This window comes from Schistocerca nitens, chromosome 3, assembly GCF_023898315.1.
Source record: "Schistocerca nitens isolate TAMUIC-IGC-003100 chromosome 3, iqSchNite1.1, whole genome shotgun sequence".
NCBI classification, from domain to species: domain Eukaryota; kingdom Metazoa; phylum Arthropoda; class Insecta; order Orthoptera; family Acrididae; genus Schistocerca; species Schistocerca nitens.
The window spans coordinates 709,072,967-709,092,302 of NC_064616.1; the positions used below are offsets into that span (position 1 = coordinate 709,072,967).

At 43.3% G+C, this 19,336-nt stretch overlaps 1 protein-coding gene across 1 annotated transcript in view; it reads left to right on the forward strand.

Annotated features, from left to right (window-relative positions):
* Positions 1–19,336, forward strand: part of LOC126248681 (serine/threonine-protein kinase WNK1) — a 325,351-nt gene that overhangs the window by 200,012 nt on the left and 106,003 nt on the right. Inside the window, exons 18-20 of the mRNA XM_049949948.1 lie at positions 6,409–6,573; positions 7,333–7,473; positions 8,893–8,970. Of these exons, the coding sequence (XP_049805905.1) occupies positions 6,409–6,573; positions 7,333–7,473; positions 8,893–8,970 (384 nt within the window). The remainder of the gene's footprint in view (positions 1–6,408; positions 6,574–7,332; positions 7,474–8,892; positions 8,971–19,336) is intronic.

Here is a 19,336-nt window from a genome sequence, read left to right on the forward strand (position 1 = left end):
GGAAAATAGGTCACCTTGCCATGTCTGTATATTGCATCGCCAATGATTCGTAAGCAAGCTGCGTAAGATTTGGTATATCTTTGTCGAATACCATTTAGTTGCTTTTTGCAATGTAGTGGGGTAGAGAGAACGGGAAATAACCTGCTCACTCTTTTAAAGAGTGGAACCCTACTGTGCCCACACTAGCATGGTAATCATCACAAAAAGTTCTTCTGTCAACTCTCCAAGGGTTAGTTATCCAAATTGAGGAGATCGTAGTATGTAGGACAGCGATGATGTTTGTATGTCTGGGTTGATTAACCACTAATATGGCCCTTCGGGAGTTAGTGGTGGACAGAATTACACGAAGAACTAGTGAGTTAAGGGACGAGGGAAAAAATTGCCATTGTAAGTGCCATTGGAAAAAAAAGTCTCCACGACAGTCTCATCAGGAAGTAAGGGCAGTAGCAGTCTTGCCTGCTGTCTGCGACAGAGCGTGCAAGTTCGATATCAGTGTCGTAGCCATCTGTTTGTTGTAAAGAGGTCAGCCCAAATAGATATAACAGTGCCATGCACCGTTAGTTGCAGGGTAGGGGTCTGGTGCAGGCCACTGCCCACGCATGTATCAGTGTTTATGGTCGGCAGTGTTACTGTCTTCTCTGTTGGAGTAGCAGCAGTAACAGGTGTCTTCTTCTCTGTGACCATCCCAGTGGATTCTCACATCTCTGGGGGTTCCCAGTGCTGCGGTCGGCCACTCAGTGGGACCTCTTCCCACCTTCCACTCTGAGGGTGGGGCAGTGGTGAGGGCAGGCTGATCTTCTGTTGCAGCATAGAGGTCACGCGCAAGTGCCACAAGCAGTTTCTGGACCTGGCGACATGTCTTCTCCATCTCTGCAGCTACGGCATCCTTGAGGACAGCCCTTTCTGCCACTACAACGGCCTTGAAGGCCGCATTTCTCTCTTCAAATACTTGTTGCAATGTGGTGTGCAAGTCCTCGGTCGTCTTAGGTTTAGCCAGCATTTCTCGCCTACAGCCGGTCAGCGCCACAATTGGTGGGACATTCCATCCATTCACATGCTGTGGGGCTGCTATCATTTCCTCATTCTGCTACCCTGGCTTCAGATTTGCCAGTCAGCGTCACCTTGTTCACTGTTGCGTCTTTGCTGCAGGGGCCACCATCCTGCCGTTGGTCAGGCTACAGCTTGAGAAAACTGGGCAGTCTTGCCAGTTAGCAACATGGGGACTGCTGCAGGGAGGGCACATTGGCATTTCTTCCCTATGTCTGTTGGAAGTGTAGTAAAGATATTCAAGAAAACCATAAAAAAGTGACCTCTAAAAGCCCCTTCACCCCTGCACTAGCACTCCACTGTGCACTAGCACTCCACTGGTAAGGGTTTTTACTATGTCAGTTATTACACCTCCCGTACTGCTGTACAAAAATTTGTGGTTGTATAATTTTTTCCCCTAATTTTCCTGTATTGACTGGACTACATGCACAAAATTCCAACGCGTCATTATTGTGTACTGAACTATGAAGGATACAAACCCCTTTCATTGCTTTACAGGATAGAATTTGATGGGATCTTTACCAAAGTAGCCTCCAAAAGAAGGGGATGGTCTTTGAGGTATGTTCAAAAGGCTACTCACATGTGAGAAGCAGGTGAGGTCAGGAGAATCCCACAATTATTATCATTGGTTTGCATCCCCCTCTTGGTTTTTAACTCTGCAAAAGGTGTTTTTGAAGCAATAAAAATTGGAATTTGACTTTGCATTCAGTATGTCTGGTTTACCTGTATGTTTGTGAAAATCCAGTATTTCTAGTACCAATATAAACAATGTACAGTACCTCAAAATGGGAGGGAAGTATGATGACAACTAATGGCGTGCCAAACGGTTCCTTAAAATCCCATTGTTGATAGTTAAGGCTTTGTAGAATATTAAGTTACCAGTACCTCAGAACTCGTAAAATGCATATTCAGTGTTTTGTCACAAATGATAAAATATACGTTCATCAGAACATGGCCCATACGTGCTGACATGGCAATTGAGTATTCAGTGTCCTCAAAGTGCCAGTGCCCATGAACTATATATGATCAGTTATATAGTGTTGTAGGATAAATGCAGTGCCTCTTTGGTTTGATAACAAGTATATTAGCATATCTGAATGCAGTATTTCTCAGTGAATTTCACTTATGTATTCTCAGGTTTATAAGCTAAGTAATGGTGTAATCATGGAACTGTTTCACTTGTTTTCTACTTGGAATCTTCAAATGAGCTCATCTTCAGAATTTCCTGGAATGTAAGAAGTACGAAACTTGGCAAAACATTACTTCAAGACAACACTGTTACTCAGCTGGTATTCCAGTATGGTATTTTATTAAATATATAGACATTTTAATTGCAGCATGCTTCTAATTGCACAAAAAACTGATTTTGCTCATGTGGGAAGTTTGGTTTGTGAATTTAATAATTTGTTTGTGTTATTAGTAATACATAGAATTAATATATCTGATTATACATTTTTAGTGAAGCATTTTATGTGCCACTATATTTCCTTAATGTGCACATTTATTAAATCTACCCATGATATTATGACAGGTTACCCCTATATAACAGTGGTGCAGGATCAACATATTACGCTAGGTGTCAGTATACAATAGAAATGTGCACCATGTGCAAAATTGCTTCTCTACAGGTCAGTGACATAGAACGTGATATTTAGCCATCTGGTGTGTGTGTTACATTCTTCTACTAACTTTATTCATGCAGTTTAATTTATTGCTTGTATATTGATTTTGTTCTTTAAGATTTGTGACCAACATGACATTCTGCTGTTTTATAAAATGTACATTTTATCAGGTTGAGAAACACCCCTGCTAATCTGCAGGATCCTTTTATTTCTGATCCCAATGTTCATTTTGTCACACACAATCTGAAATCGGATACTTAGGTCATCATCAAGAACTAATGTAAATCAGTATGGTTGGCTATAAATAAGCTGGAGTTGTTGGTTGGACCCTTTTTTTTCTCTCTCTCTTTAAACCTTCTTCCTTCTCTAAGGCCTCTATGATCTCCAATAATGTTGGATGTTGTCTTTTTTCAGCTAAAATTTCTATTAGTGCAGAGATGAGTAATATATTGTCACCACCATAATGCTCTTCCAATTTATTCCATAAAAGACAATCAACATTCACATTTGTGCCAATTTTCATATACTTCTGTGACAGTGTGGTTCTGAAGCTTCAGTGTCCATGTTGCCAATCATCCTGATGGATCTTTCAAGCTTCTCAGACAGGCTAAAAAATGATTGTCAATCACAACAGAGATGTTCTACCATACAAATAGGCTAGGAACATACTAACTGCCCAGCAGGACACATTTCCTCTATCATACAGTAATTCTTCTTGGATTTTTTTAATTCCCTGGATATATAGGCAATCACTCTTTGAGTGACTTTCTAGATTTGCACTAGAACTTCTCCTATCCTATAACTGCTAGCATCAGTGTGTTGTGTCTTGGCATTCATGCCATGGTGAAGATGTCAGCACTGTAAAGATATATAGTAAGAAAATATTCTGAGTTAGTCTCTCACATCACAGTTCCTTTTATTGTTGGTTTGTGGTTATGTGTGATTACCTTTGTGTGAATGTGGTATTAATTAATGCTTAAACTCCATAGAAAGAAGTAGTACATTCCAGGCTACTCAGAATGTATGACTGAAGGCCTGAAGATAGGTACTTGTTAGAGACATATATATAAAAAAGGGGGTATAAGCTTTGTAAACACTACTAGTCTGATTTTCCAGAGGAGCAATCGGACAAGTTTAGCATCTTCCAGCTGTTCGTTGCTTTGTTAGTAAGACAGTAACACTTTTAATTTTTCAGTAAACAAAAAAGGAGTTATTTTACCACAAAATAGTGGTTTCTTTTTTTTTGTCCCTGGTAATTCCCAGTATGCATCTACATTGCTTACTGAACGTCCTCAGGCTTTGAATGGTTTTTGCATTTAAAGGCTGCCTCACTGCCACAAGTCAAATCCAATAACACACATGGATTTATAAGCTTTCCTTATAAGTAATATAGAGAGCATAGTTTTGAAAATCTCACTTAGTTGATCATGTGATTACCTCCAATACAAGAACCCATTAACTTGTTTTATGACTTCATTGTTGATATTTACTGTTTTCTTTCCAGTACATTGGTTATAAATTATTCTAGTCTCAGGATAATTCATTTTCAGTTCTGATGTCAAACTTGCTCTATTAATTTGTTCCATTAATAGTTGAAGTTTATCTGCACTGGAGATAAACAATACAGTGTCATCAGCAAAATGGAGGTGGTTCAGATATGTTCCACAAGAAATATTCTTTCTTGCTCTTCTCCCCAGTTTGAGGCCATGTATCCTATAACATTGCTGATAATAGTTTTAGTTATAAAAAATTTCCTTGCCTGACCCTGCGTTTCTCCCTATCCCAATGAAGCAGCATTGATGTGTATATATTCTTCGGTATACAGATGTATGAAGAATTGACACCTTGTCCCTCAAAGGCTGTGTGTACATATTATATTGAAAATGAATCAAGAGCTTTCTCAGAAATAGGAATCCTAGACAAAAAGTGGTAAGTCCTACTCGTTGGTCTGTTCCGTAGATCAGGTCTATAATTTTGTTAAGGATTTGAAAACCATTGATCTCTAAAGCTATCTTATTCCTTCTCCTTATTAAAATATATTGCAGTTAGTAATACTCTAAAAATCTCGTATGTTACAGCTAGAAGGGCCAATTAGTCTGTAATATTTCTTGAATTGACTTTTTGCAAAAAAAGAAGGAAAAAGAACTGTAAACAATTCTGCAAGTTTCTTTTATATAATTTTCCCTTTGGCTTTAAAAATATATATTAAAACAGCATATTGTGGCTACTTCCCTTTCTTCATTAACTTGAACAGTATAATGCACATATGCGACATTACTTCTAGAATGTCATTATTTTTATTATTAATTACTTTTTTACTTATTCTTTTGAACTGTATGGACATTTAAAGACATTTTGGAATGCCTGTTCTATCTTCTCTCTGTTGGGGTAGCAACGGTGACATCTGCCATAGAACTATGAAGTATTGTCTCCACACAGTATGTTGTTGCTTTGTTTTTGTCATACTTTATTCTTCATGATTGTTTCTCTTACCAAATTTGGATTCTGTTTCGTTGCAACCCCTCAAATGCATTTCCAAATAGTTATGTAAAATTCAGATTGTTATATCATGTTCCTGGGGCTGTTTGCAAGGAATGTTCACTTTCTTTTTAATAGCTGCCTCATTCCTTTTGACATTTTCTTTTTTTGTGCTTTCTTTGTGTCTCAAACATATTTTGCTGTTTGAATTGTTAATTTATTGCTCCTTTCATTTACACCTGAATAACCTTTACTTTCGTAGATGCTGATCTTGTTTCTTAATTGGGTATAATTTCTCATAACTGTATTTTTGACTTACTGTGTGATGAGTTTGTTTCTTTTTGGGTTAATATTGACTTTTGTTCTGTGCATCTTAAGAGTGTGTGGTCCAGAAACTCGTACAATCTTCTTGTATCTCTTGGAGGCTTCACAGGATACTGGTTTCAACAGCAATAAATAGCCTGTAATAGTTTGTAACAGCCTGCATAGTTAGTTATTAGTGTTACAGCTTGCCATATTTATCATAAATTGTTACTATTTCTGATGACGGCATTGTGCAACTGGAGTGTCTCCATCCAATAATGTTTAGTCACTAGGAATATATTAGCTCTGATTCAGTATTATCATGTGATCAGATGCACACACTACAGTTTTGCATGAAGGTAATATGTAAAAACATTGCTTCCAAAGTTCATGATTTTCAGGAAATAATATATTTCGTGTCAGAATGTAGTCAGTCAGAATAGTTCCACATGCAGCACATATTTTGTAATCAATCTTGAATTACTATAGAGCTATGTGCTGTTGTTTTGTGTGCTTGAGTGTGGTCTTTTAGGGGGGTTGTAATTGTATGTTTCCTTCCACCTTTTATCATCTAATTTTCCTGTGAATGTACTAACATAGAATGTTCTTTTCTTATGTTGTGACCTTGCTTATCTGTTAGTTTGCTCTGGCACCCTGCAGGAGGTTGGCATGGTTGTGGAAGTATAATGTGTTGTTTCTACACATACCTAATTTCATGTATGGTTAATTATTATTTATGTCGTTTTCTCTTATATTACGTAGCATTTTCAGGCCCTGTGCGTCTCGATTTCTGCTACTAGCTATAGAAAATACTGAAATAGCAGTGCATAATGAGCATGGTGTGTGTGTGTGTGTGTGTGTGTGTGTGTGTGTGTGTGTGTGTTTGTGTGTGCGCGCGCTTGCATGCATGTTTAGTGAAAGAATAGAATTTTTGTACATAGCTCACATTTCTGCACAGGGTCCACTTTCTCCTCAAATTGGGTTCACTACTGGAGCAGCTTCTCAAGCACGAGGCGTCGCCTCAAGTGATGTTAGTCTTCCTGCAAGTGAACAAGAACAACCAGCTGTATTACATCCATTGTCAGTGTTGCACACTGAAGCGACAACTTCATATGGGGCACATGTAAGGATATAGTTCAAAAGTCATATTTTTCCTCATATAACAATGATTATTGTTATATCCAGAGTGCTTATGCCCTTTTTCATATCTTGCTTAAGGGAAACTACTAAAATTTATTCTCCATCCTGCGCCCTCCCTCCTCTCTTCCATCTTCAATTTATGTCAGTTCACTGCCCACCCTTCCAACTACTTTTTCCTCCCCCTCCCCCACCCCTCACCACTACCCCATTAACCCCTGTGACCCTCCTTCCCCCCCTCTGCCCCCCCCTCCCATCTCAGATTCCCCTCTTATATCTTCACCCCTCCTGACTCCTTTAACTGTCTTATCCCTTAAGCCCCTATTCGTTTAACCCCCAACCGCTCTCGTGGGACCCCCTTCTTAACACAATCACTCAGACCTCCTCTGTTGATCCTCTACACCAGCTCTTACCGTGCCTTATGGAAATCCTCTTCCCTCACTCTCTCCCTCTGCCATTTCCTCATTTCTTAAATCTTAGCCCCCCCCCATTCTCATCTTACCCTCTCGTGCTGCCACCACCTTTCACCTCCAGCCATCTTAATTCCGTATGCCTTTTATGTTTGTGCTTGATGTTACCATGTTTTTTTGTCTGGATCATTTGTTCAGAAAACACAAGGTGGAAAACATCACTTACATTGCATGTTTTAGAACTTTTTCTTCCCTGCATAATATACTTGCTGTAATCCTCATTATCTATGTAACCTTATACACTTACAGTTACTGAATTAAACTTTAATATTTAGGTACCTACAGCAGTACATGTAGACAGTAGTGGCACAAACAGTAGTGGAGTAATGTCACCTAGCCAGACTGTTACTCGTGAAGAACTCATACGACATCATCGTCCACGACCTGCAGCAATTGACCTCCATGATTTACAACAGGTACATTAAAATGTATAAAAATAGTTATTGTTCACAAAGTAAAATTATTACAAGGATCGTGCAGGTAATTGATTAATAAATCATTAGACAAAGTATTGAAGTAGCCATATTCTCTAAAATTAGCTGTTAGTTGACTGTAAGTGATCAGATTGCTGAAACTGACAATTCTAGCTTTGTTTCTTACAAGTTCTCATAACTATGTTTTAGAAAGATTTCCTTTAGATATAGTCATGCAAAATTCTGACCCTTGGAATGTGAATAATTTTGTAATTTAAATTGAGTTGAAGTATACTAAGGTGCAAAACTTGATAATGAAAATAAGTTTCACCTGACATGTCACTGCCAAGTAACACAACTCAATGAAACTGAGTCATAAATACACAGAACTTCTATCAGTATTGTACAGAAGGTAACAGAAAGAAATATTCAATGACGTGAACAGAAAAGATGCTTCTATTCAAAGACAATAGTTAAACTGAAGTCACCACAATTCATTATGGTCTCCTTGGCATTATAGTCAACATTATATGTTTCTTAATAGGGTGTGTGGTCACCATGGATGGCAGTGTATGCTCTGCAGTGTGCTCCCATGCTGACTACAAGTGTGGTGAGAAGTTCTTGTGGTAGCACATTTCATTCCTCCACCAGTGCGATTGACTGTTGCTGTATGGCTGTTGGTACTTGTGGACATGCTGCAATACATCTCCTCAGTGCATCCTACATGTGCTCCATAGGATTTAAATTGGGTTGCAATGAGCAGACCAGCCCATTCACCAAATATCCTTTAGTTCCAAGAGATGCTCGATCTGTGCAGTTTGATGCAGTCGCGCATTGTCATCCATAAAAATGAAGTCAGGACCAAATGCACCTATGAGAAGACGCACACAAAAATGTATTCAAAGATGCACATTAGGCCTCCCCCCACTGCAACATTTGGACCACCAAAATGATCGTGTTCGACAATGTTGTTGTGTGTATTACATGTTCCTACCTCTCGCCATATGAGGGTACATCCAGCATTGTCGAACATGATTGTTTTGGTGGTCTTGGTGTTACAGTTTGGGGAGGCATGATGTTGCACGAAAATACTGACATCCAAATCTTTGAACACTGTACACTCACCAGTCAGTGTTATTATGACATGGTACTCATTGTGCACGTGTCCAAATGCTCTATTTGGTGAATTGTTACCTTTACTCCTACCATTGTTTTTATTCTACCAAATTTGTTTTTAAAGTATTTAAAAAGAATTCCCTGTTTCTTTATACATTTCATTCCTGAATAAGTATTTGTCACAGTTTGAAGATTACTTAGACACAAATTTTGTTACAGTTCTGAAAGTAAAGGAAAAATTCATTTGCTTATAGACATCAATGAGTATTGTCCAAAATTTCTGAAACAAACCTGCATTTATTTCAGGAGCTGGCAAAAATACACTCTGGTCCACGTAGGGATCTATCTAGTCAATTTATTTCTCAAACACCTACGTGTAGTCAGGTATGTGCTACATTACATGTATTACACTAATATTTATTGTGAATAATTATCATGGCACAGTTTCAGACCCACCACATTCCATTAACACACATGCCTAAACTGGTTTTGGCACATTTGTGCCATCTTCTTGTAACGTATAGTGAAACAGATTTTATGTCAATACAAGGAACCTAATCCACATATATAACAGATAAAGGTCAACGTAAGTAGTGAAGCACCTCGTCTGACTCAGGTTGTTGGCTGATGAAATGTGATATAGCTTTATGTAATACTGGTATATTTCTAGATGTTTTTCCAGTTTAGTGGATCTATATCTGTCACATATCCATTAGGTTCCCCATAGTAATATAAAAGCTGTTTCATTATAGTCTACAGTAAGATGGGGTGAATGTGCAAAGAACTTGTCCAGTTGTATTTATTAACAGAAATATAATGTGATTGGGCTTGTGATATGATATAATTATTCAGTGGACCTGCCAGTATGGTTATTCATAAGTCATTATGCTAAATTGTGAGCATTTTAATTTTTTAAATTTTCAATCAAATTCAGAGGACAGTTCCAGTTGTTAAGATGATGATTGATGTTAGTGTATATGTATATTATCTATTTCCTTATTCTTACACTCATAATTAATTCAAATAGAACAGAAATGTACTGTGAACCTAAAATGGACCTTCTGACATAAACTGTGTTGCCCTGTTAAAAGAACTTTAAGCACTGGACAGCTCACTGTAACAAAGTGTCATATAAATTATGAAATTATTATGTGGAATAAGATATCACACAGCTATTTTTCACAAAAATCAACATTTCCACTAGTCACTTTTTGCTTCGTGTGTGAAGGAAAATTCTGGCCGAGGATAATGGAATGTAGTCGAATTAAGTCGGGGTGATGCTGAGGGAATTAGATTAGGAAATGAGACACTTAAAGTAGTAAAGGAGTTTTGCTATTTGGGGAGCATAATAACTGATGATGGTCGAAGTAGAGAGGATATAAAATGTAGACTGGCAATGGCAAGGAAAGCGTTTCTGAAGAAGAGAAATTTGTTAACATTGAGTATAGATTTAAGTATCAGGAAGTCATTTCTGAAAGTATTTGTATGGAGTGTAGCCATGTATGGAAGTGAAACATGGACGATAAATAGTTTGGACAAGAAGAGAATAGAAGCTTTCGAAATGTGGTGCTACAGAAGAATGCTGAAGATTAGATAGGTAGACCACATAACTAATGAGGAAGTATTGAATAGGATTGGGTAGAAGAGAAGTTTGTGGCACAACTTGACCAGAAGAAGGGATCAGTTGGTAGGACATGTTCTGAGGCATCAAGGGATCACCAATTTAGTATTGGAGGGCAGCGTGGAGGGTAAAAATCGTAGAGGGAGACCAAGAGATGAATACACTAAGCAGATTCAGAAGGATGTAGGTTGCAGTAGGTACTGGGAGATGAAGAGGCTTGCACAGGATAGAGTAGCATGGAGAGCTGCATCAAACCAGTCTCAGAGCTGAAGACCACAACAACAACAACAACAACAACAACAACAACATACACGGTCCAGTTGCATTAATGTGACCACTATCTATGTTCATTGTCAATGTGCAATAACCACTTTTATACAGTAGGCGGCAGCACTAGCAGTGAAGGTTATATAAAGTGTGCCGGGGGGATGTGGAAAACAGTGCAGTCGTTGTCGTAATGCAGAGATGGAGTGATTCATCTGATGTCCAAAAGACCGTGATCATTGGCTTTTGGGCCAAGGATGGAAGCATTTCCGAAACAACTGATTTTGTAAACTGTTTGTAGGTCACCATGGTTAAACTATACTGTGCATGGCTAAATGGTGCTATCCAAAATTGATGCCGCGGTTACTGTGGTGCACCACGGGCCATAGATGACAGGGGTGAATGATGGCTGTGTAGTTGTGTATGGGGGGAGTTGATTTGCAAGAGGGTCTACCAAGTGTGTCTCCTCAACAATCATTCAGCAAATGTTGCTGCAGATGGGCCTCTGCAGCAAGTGCCTGGTTTATGCAGCCACGCTAACTGCCGATCATTGGCAGTGACGACTGGAATTTGCATGCCAAAACTACAACTGGGTATCCTCTGAGAAGTGACAGGTGTCCTTTTCAGAGGAATCAAATTTTGTGCTCCATCTGACAGACGACTGTTGGTGTGTGAAATGCCTGAAAGCAAAGGGTCCAAGTCAGAGCAGGGAATGTTATGGTCTGGGGAATGTTTCTGTTACTTTCCCTTGTCATTCTGGGAGGCACAATGGATCAACACAAGTACATATCTGTCAGTACGCATCTATCCTGGGGGACCTTGCCCACCACAACATACAGTTCGTTTTTTCTCAGCTCAGTGACATCTGCTGGTCGGACAATGTAACATGTCACACAGCTTGCAGTGGATGGGTGTGGTTTGAAGAGCACAAGGCTAAGTTCACTGTACTCCACTGGCCACCAAACTCCCTGGATTTGCACCCAATCAAGAATCTGTGGGACCATCTCAATTGGGCTGTTGGCGCCATGGATCCTCAACCAAGAAAACTAATGCAGCTTGCCACAGCACTGGAGTTGGCATGGCTCCACATCCCTGTCAGTACCTTCTAGAACCTCTGTGGCATTTTTCCTGCAAATCTTGCTGTTGTCCATGCTGTAAAAGGTGGTTATTTAGGCTTTTGGCACGTGGTCAGATTAATGTGATTGGATCATGTATATGAAGGACGTGATGCACAACGTACTGATGCTCACAGGCCGAATAGCATAAAAGAGACAAGGGATAGCAGTCTGAAATAAATCTGGGTGAGGAGAGGGAACAATACAGTTTAGACACGGCTCGGTGGTGGTGGTGGTGGTGGTGGTGGTGGTGGTGGTGGTGGAGGAGGAGGAGGAGGAGGAGGAGGATGAAGGGGGCTGGGAAATAGTGGGGATGTGTCATAAAATTTTAATGTGGAAGTTGAGATTTAAGAATATTATACTGAAAGAAATCAGTAATTAAGCTCTGAATGATAGACAAGAATGATTTTATGGCACTTGATCCTGTTTCATAATTTTCAGAATGTGAGAAAGTGGGGGGAGGTAAAGCAATAGTAATGCATTTGCAGTTACCAGATTCTAGAACTTAGGTAATAAGTGACACATTAAAGCATTCAAATCTTTGCCCTTTTGTGTTATCATGCCGAACTCATTAAGATCCCAAGTTCTGATCTTATTGTTTGCTCATTTTTGCACAGAACTAATTACATCTTGGGCTTGATAAATGTTGTTTGTGAAAACTACCTGTTACTATATTTTGTTCATTTTGTAATGTCACAAAATTTACTCAGAGGGTTTACAAATGGACATTGATATTTTATTCAACATACAACAGTTCAAGGCAGTAGACACTGCCTCTAGAAGTACCTGATTGTTTCTAGAATGAGATTTTCACTCTGCAGCAGAGTGTGCGCTGATATGAAACTTCGTCTGAGCTATCCAAGCACAACACGACCTGTCCTCACAGCTTCATTTCCACAAGTACATAATCTCCTACCTTCCTAACTTCACAGAATCTCTGCCGTGAACCTTGCAAGACTAGCACTTCTGGAAGAAAAGATATTGCAGAGTCATCACTTAGCCACAGCCTGGGGAATGTTTCCAAATTGAGATTTTCACTCTGCAACAGAGTGTGAACTGATATGGAACTTATGGTACTTCCTGGCAGATTAAAAGGCATATGAAAGGCAAAGGTCCCGGGTTCGAGTCTCGGTCCGGCACACAGTTTTAATCTGCCAGGAAGTCTGATTCTTTGTGTTCCCTTAATGGTCTGAAGTAAAGAAACACAACTTGGATTTGAATGCTTGGGGTTTCTCATTTTCTTTGCCTTAGATCTGCTGAAAGCCTATTGAAAAATGGAAGATACTAAATAGCACAGATCTTTCTGTACGGTGCTTAAGGAAGTGTTAAAGAAGTGTGTATTGTTTTTCTATCTTGAATGGCTGTTGCAGTTTTTTTTAATGAATCAGTATTGTTAACAACAAATTCTCTGATTGGAATGTATATGCAATGGTGGCAGAGGTAGAATACTGAGGCACCTGAACAATGGTCAACATGAAGTTCGTGAAATGAGGGCGCACATCTGCCTGAATAAATGTTAGTGATTACTTTATTACCTTTATGATTTACGTTACTTTCTACATCTTTCACATTAACACTTGTCATCTGAAAAAAGAAAAATTTGTGGATGATTTGTTATGTGTAGTGGCAGATTATTTATATAGATGAAGAAAAGCCATGGATCCTGAGCAGAACCCTGTGGGGTCATTCCATGTCAGCTCAAGCAGGGGCTCCAGCTCACAGTTTCAGATTTGACTGAAATTCAGTACACTAATTCTACCATGTGTGGAACACTCATGTACAAAGTATTAGTTTCCCCTGCCAATTAGTTCCAGAATTGTGGCTTGTGAAAGAAGGTGGCGTGACCCGGAAATTGCAACCCCGCATCTGGCAATCTATCTTCAGAACCAACTTCAGGTCTTTGGAACTATTCCACACAGTCCAGTGAAATTTTTACAACTCAGTAACGTCCATTTAGAGAACACACTCCATGAATCAAAACACCAACAACATATTTCTGAGGGAAAATAAAAAATTCCAAAATGTGATTAAAAAATTGTAATACGTTAAAAGGTACATATTGTAGGTGCCTTCTATGCCAAATATAATTCACTCAAAAACGGTATAAATTTTTTTGTGGTAAGCTTAATGTGGCCTAGACACACACAGAACTCATCATGCCCATATCAGTCACAAAAACTGAGTTACATGCACACGAAAATACAAAAATTTGAAAAATTACCTGAAAAACATTGATTTTCGAAGTGTGGTAGCACAAAAGGGACAAGTGGTATCCAAGCCAAATTTCACACACTGCATAAGTAGACCATAATGATGTATATGTCAAAATTTGAACATGTTATTGCAAGACATTTGTGTACAATGGAAGTTGACAGATTTATTTGGTGATGTGGCCATTGTTCCACAACACAATTTTGTAAAAACATATCGTAAACTGTTCTGTCTCTTCTTATCCTCTCCCACAACTGTTTAATCACTAACAACAACATATAGACAGATTAACACAACCTATCATTAATGTTTACTGCACCTTAACTGCTAAAAACCAGTCGATTGTGCTTCGAACAGAAGTTCTCCCACACTTTAGCTACTGTACTCTGTACATTGAGTGGCAAATTGTACTGTCTTCCTGACACTGTGGTAGGAACTGGAACTGTCATAAGAATATGTTTAAAAGGAATCCAACACCTGTCTGCCAAATGTGGCCAATGAAATGATCTTGCTGGTCCTGATGGTGCCATGAAGTTCTCAAATACATCACCTTCTTCTTCGCCCCCTGCGGGTTCAGGGGTAAGAATAGGCCCGCGGTATTCCTGCCTGTCGTAAGAGGCGACTAAAAGGAGTCTCAAACGTTTCGGCCTTATGTGCTGGTCCCCTGTCGGGTTTGACCTCCATATCTCAAAATTTTTCCGAAGAGCGAGCCAATTGGGGAAGGGCGCCTTCCTTGGTGCATTGTGTCCATCTTGCGTTGAGAACTTTCGCCAGCTTTTTCGTCGTTGCGTTGCAGTCCTGCCCGCTCTACATCTCATGGGCATGGATACGCTCCTGCGTGCACTTTCTGCCAAGCGATGTGCAGGGCCACTTTCTGCACTGATGGCGACCATGGACCACATGTCACCTAACATCCAGCACGGTAGCCAGTCTGTTGTGGTGGGGCCGCCATGTACCCTGTTGGTTGTAGCCCCCTGACAACACAGGGATCGCTCTACTGATGCCTGCGCCGTTAACTCCCCACGTATGCCAAGGAGTAGATGCCCATCTCCCTGGGGCATCGGGACTCCCGGCAATGGCCATCCTGCCAGGTTTGCCTTTGCTGTGGCTGGGTGGCGCCCGTGGGGAGGGCCCTTGGTCGGAGTAGGTGGCATCGGGGTGGATGACACTCAATGAAGCGTGGCACATCTTCTCTTGCTGGTGGCCAGCCACCAGCAGTCTCTAAGTGTTCGAGGGCCCATTTTAAAGATAACGTTTATGACCCCAAATCGTTCCCCTCCCTCGCCACACCATGGGAGGAACGAAAGGCTATGAATGAGAGCGACAGGTATTCGCCCCGGTATCTCGTCTGTACCAGAGTTGACGGGGAATCGTTTGTGTCTGTGAAGCCTCAGTTCTTTGTCAAACATTTAGAGGACAAGTTCGGGGAGGTGGAGGGCTTGTCCAAGATGTGGTCAGGATCAGTCTTAATAAAAACGGCATCCTCTGCCCAGTCACGAGCCTTGCTCGCTTGTACGAAGTTGGGGGATGTTTCTGTTACTATCACCCTCCATAAAAGCTTAAATATGGTCCAGGGAATTATTTTTCACCGCGATCTCCTTTTACAGTCGGATGACGAGCTGCGCGCCAACTTAGAGCGACGAGGTGTACATTTCGTCCGGCGTGTTCATCGGGGTCCGAGGGACAATCAGGTAGCTACCGGTGCCTTCATCTTGGCCTTCGAAGGTGATATCTTACCAGAGAAGGTCAAGGTGATGGTCTACCGGTGTGACGTCAAACCCTATATCCCTCCCCCGATGCGGTGCTTTAAGTGCTGGAAGTTCGGTCACATGTCCTCTCGCTGTACTTCTAGCCTCACATGTCGAGATTGTGGACGCCCATCTCATCCCGATACTCCATGTGCTCCGCCTCCCGTCTGTGTCAACTGTGGAGAGCCTCATTCCCCTTGCAGTATCTTACAGAAAGAACGCAAAATCATGGAATATAAGACCCTGGACCCACTGACTTACACTGAGGCTAAGCGGAAATTTGAACGGCTACATCCCGTGCGCATGATGTCATCTTATGCCTCCACTGTCACTCCTGCTCCTGCTCCTTCAGCTGCAAGATATACAGTCAGCTCTCAGAGTCAGAGGACCTCACCCGCCTCCTTGACGATGGGGGCCCCTTCTCTCGCTGTTGCTCCCACACCATCTACCTCGGGAGCAGCACCCACTAAACCATCGCGGACACCAGTCCCCCCTTCTAAGCCGGAGAAGCGTAAGTCTTCTTCGGCTTCTCTCGCTCGGAAGGGATCCCTTGGGTCACTCCCTTCCCAGGTTCCTACCAGCGGCACAGCAGACACCAACCAGTGGCTGAAGAAGCCACAGGTCGCTGGTCGACGGGCTTCGCGATCCTCTTCGGTCCCAGAGACTGACTCCAATAAGCCCTCTCAACAACGGCAACCAAAGGAACAGCGAGAGAAAATGACTTTGAAGACCCCTGCGGTGGCACCTACTCCACCGCTACCTAAAAGCTCTGTGTCTGAGGATGAGGTGGAGATCCTTGCGTCCACTGAGGACCTCGCTCTCGCCAATCCCTCAGACGCAATGGATAGCACTTGCACGGGTGCTTCATCGGAGGCGGCAGGTGACCCAGTGGCGTAATCTGCCTTCCCAGTCCCGTCACGCCTTTCTCCGCAATGGACAATGCCATCCTCCAGTGGAAGTGGAACTGCAGCGGTTTCTTCCACCATCTCGCTGAGCTCTGCCAACTTATCAGCCTTCACCCTTTCTTCTGCATTGCTCTTCAGGAAACTTGGTTTCCAGCAATGCGAACCCCCGCCCTCCGTGGCTATCGGGGTTATTATAATAACCGGGCAGCATATGAAAGGGTGTCTGGTGGCGTCTGCCTCTATGTCCTTCACACTCTGCACAGCGAGTCTGTCCCTGTCCAAACACCTTTAGAGGCTGTCGCTGTTCGGGTGTGGACGCCACAGGCTGTCACCGTCTGCAGTCTTTACCTTCCACCAGATGGTGATGTCTCGCAGCATGTCCTGGCTGCGCTGATAGACCAATTGCCGCCACCTTTCTTGCTATTGGGCGACTTCAACGCCCATAACCCTCTGTGGGGTGGGTCAGTGGCAACAGGTCGAGGCGCCACCGTTGAGCATTTATTGTCGCAGCTCAATCTCTCGATTTTAAATGATGGTGCCTTCACCCACTTCAGTGTGGCGCATGGCACATACTCCGCCATTGACCTTTCAATCTGTAGCCCTAGCCTCTTTCCGTCTGTCCAATGGAGTGTGCATGACGACCTGTGTGGTAGTGACCACTTTCCGATCTTTCTGTCACTACCACAGCGTCACTCTTCTGGGCGCCCTAGCAGATGGGCTCTGAATAAGGCTGACTGGGACTTGTTCTCCTCCACTGCCGCTCTTGAGCCTCTCTCTAATGATGACATTGATGCAGTGGTTAAATCGGTCACCACCGGCATCGTTACTGCCGCCGAATCTGCCATTCCCCGCTCCTCTGGGTCCCCTCGGCGGCGGACTGTGCCTTGGTGGTCGCCTGAGATCGCTGCAGCGATTACAGATCGCCGGCGGGTGCTACAGCGTCACAAGTGACATCCCTGCATTGAACACCTCATCACCTTCAAACGGCTGCGTGCGCGGGCCCGCCGCCTTATCCGCCAAAGCAAGCAGGAGTGCTGGGAGCGGTCCTTGTCCACCATTGGCCTCCATGCCACTCCATCGCAGGTCTGGGCCAAGATTCGACGCGTCTACGGCTATCGGCCACCTGTCAGCGTCCCTGCGCTCTCACTGAATGAAGCAGTTTGTACTGACTCCGGCGTCATTGCAAACCACTTAGCAGAGCATTTTGCTCTGAGTTCCGCTTCTGCGAATTACCCTCAGACCTTCCGCTCCATTAAAGAGCGGATGGAACGTCGGAGCCTTTCGTTTCGCACCCACCATCCAGAATCGTACAATGTTCCATTCAGTGAGTGGGAATTCCGCAGTGCCCTTGCCGCTTGTCCTGATACCGCTCCTGGACCAGATAGCATCCACTGCCAGATGCTGAAACACCTCTCAGTGGACTGCCAGCGATGGCCCCTCGACCTTTACAACCGTATTTGGGTCGAGGGTGAGTTTCCGTCGCAGTGGCGGGCAAGTACCATTATCCCCATTCTGAAACCAGGCAAGAACCCTTTGGAGGTGGACAGCTACCGCCCCATTAGCCTCACCAACGTTCTTTGCAAGCTTCTCGAACGGATGGTGAGCCGGCGCTTGACTTGGGTACTGGAGTCTCGGGGCCTGCCTGCTCCATCTCAGGGTGGGTTCCGTAAAGGCCGCTCTGCCGCCGACAATCTGGTGAGCCTGGAGTCGGCCATCCGTACTGCCTTTGCCCGCCGTCAGCACCTGGTCGCTGTCTTTTTCGACATGCGGAAGGCGTACGATATGACATGGCGTCATCACATCCTTTCTACGCTTCATGGATGGGGTCTTCGGGGCCCTCTGCCGATCTTCATCAGAAATTTTCTGTCGTATCGTACCTTCCACGTGCAAGTCGCAGCCTCATATAGTTCCACCCACGTCCAGGAGAACGATGTGCCACAGGGTTCTGTTTTAAGTGTCTGCCTGTTTTTAATAGCCATTAATGGGCTCGCTGCGGCCGTGGGTAATTCTGTCTCTGCTTCCCTGTATGCTGACGACTTCTGCCTTTATTACAGCTCTACTGGCATTGCAGCTGTTGAACGTCAGCTACAGGGTGCTATCCGCAAGGCGCAGTCTTGGACTGTAGCTCATGGATTCCAGTTTTCGGCAACCAAGACCTGCATAATGCATTTCTGCCGGCGACGCACTGTCCACCCGGAGCCGCGGCTTCATCTTGCCGGCGAACTTCTTTCAGTGGTGGAATCACACAGGTTTTTGGGGTGGTTTTCGATGCCCGGTTGACTTGGCTGCCTCATATCCGGCAGCTTAAACAGGCGTGTTGGCGGCATCTAAACGCTCTGAGATGCTTGAGCCACACCCGCTGGGGCGCCGACCGATCTACCCTGTTGCGGCTCTACCAGGCGTTAATCCAGTCCCGTCTGGATTATGGGAGCCTGGCTTATGGCTCAGCATGCCCCTCTGCGTTACGGGTGCTGGACCCAATACTACACAGCGGGATCCGACTTGCCACTGGTGCCTTCCGCACCAGCCCTGTGGACAGCATCCTTGTTGAGGCAGGTGTCCCTCCACTGCGGTTACGATGCAAACAATTACTGGCTGCTTATGGTGCCCATGTTTTTAGCTTGCCCAGGCATCCAAATTACTGTGTCCTGTTCCCGCAGTCAGTCGTCCATCTGCCAGGCCGCCGGCCCCGGTCGGGTTGTCCGATCGCCGTACGCGTCAAGGAGCTTCTCTGCGGGCTTGGGTTTTTCCCTGTTCCACCTCCTTTCCGGGCGCCTTTGCGTACACCCCCATGGTGTGTTCCTCGCCCTTGCCTTCGGCTTGACTTGGCACAGCGCTCGAAGGACTTGGTCCCTCCAGAGGCCTTCCGCCGCCGCTTTTATTCCA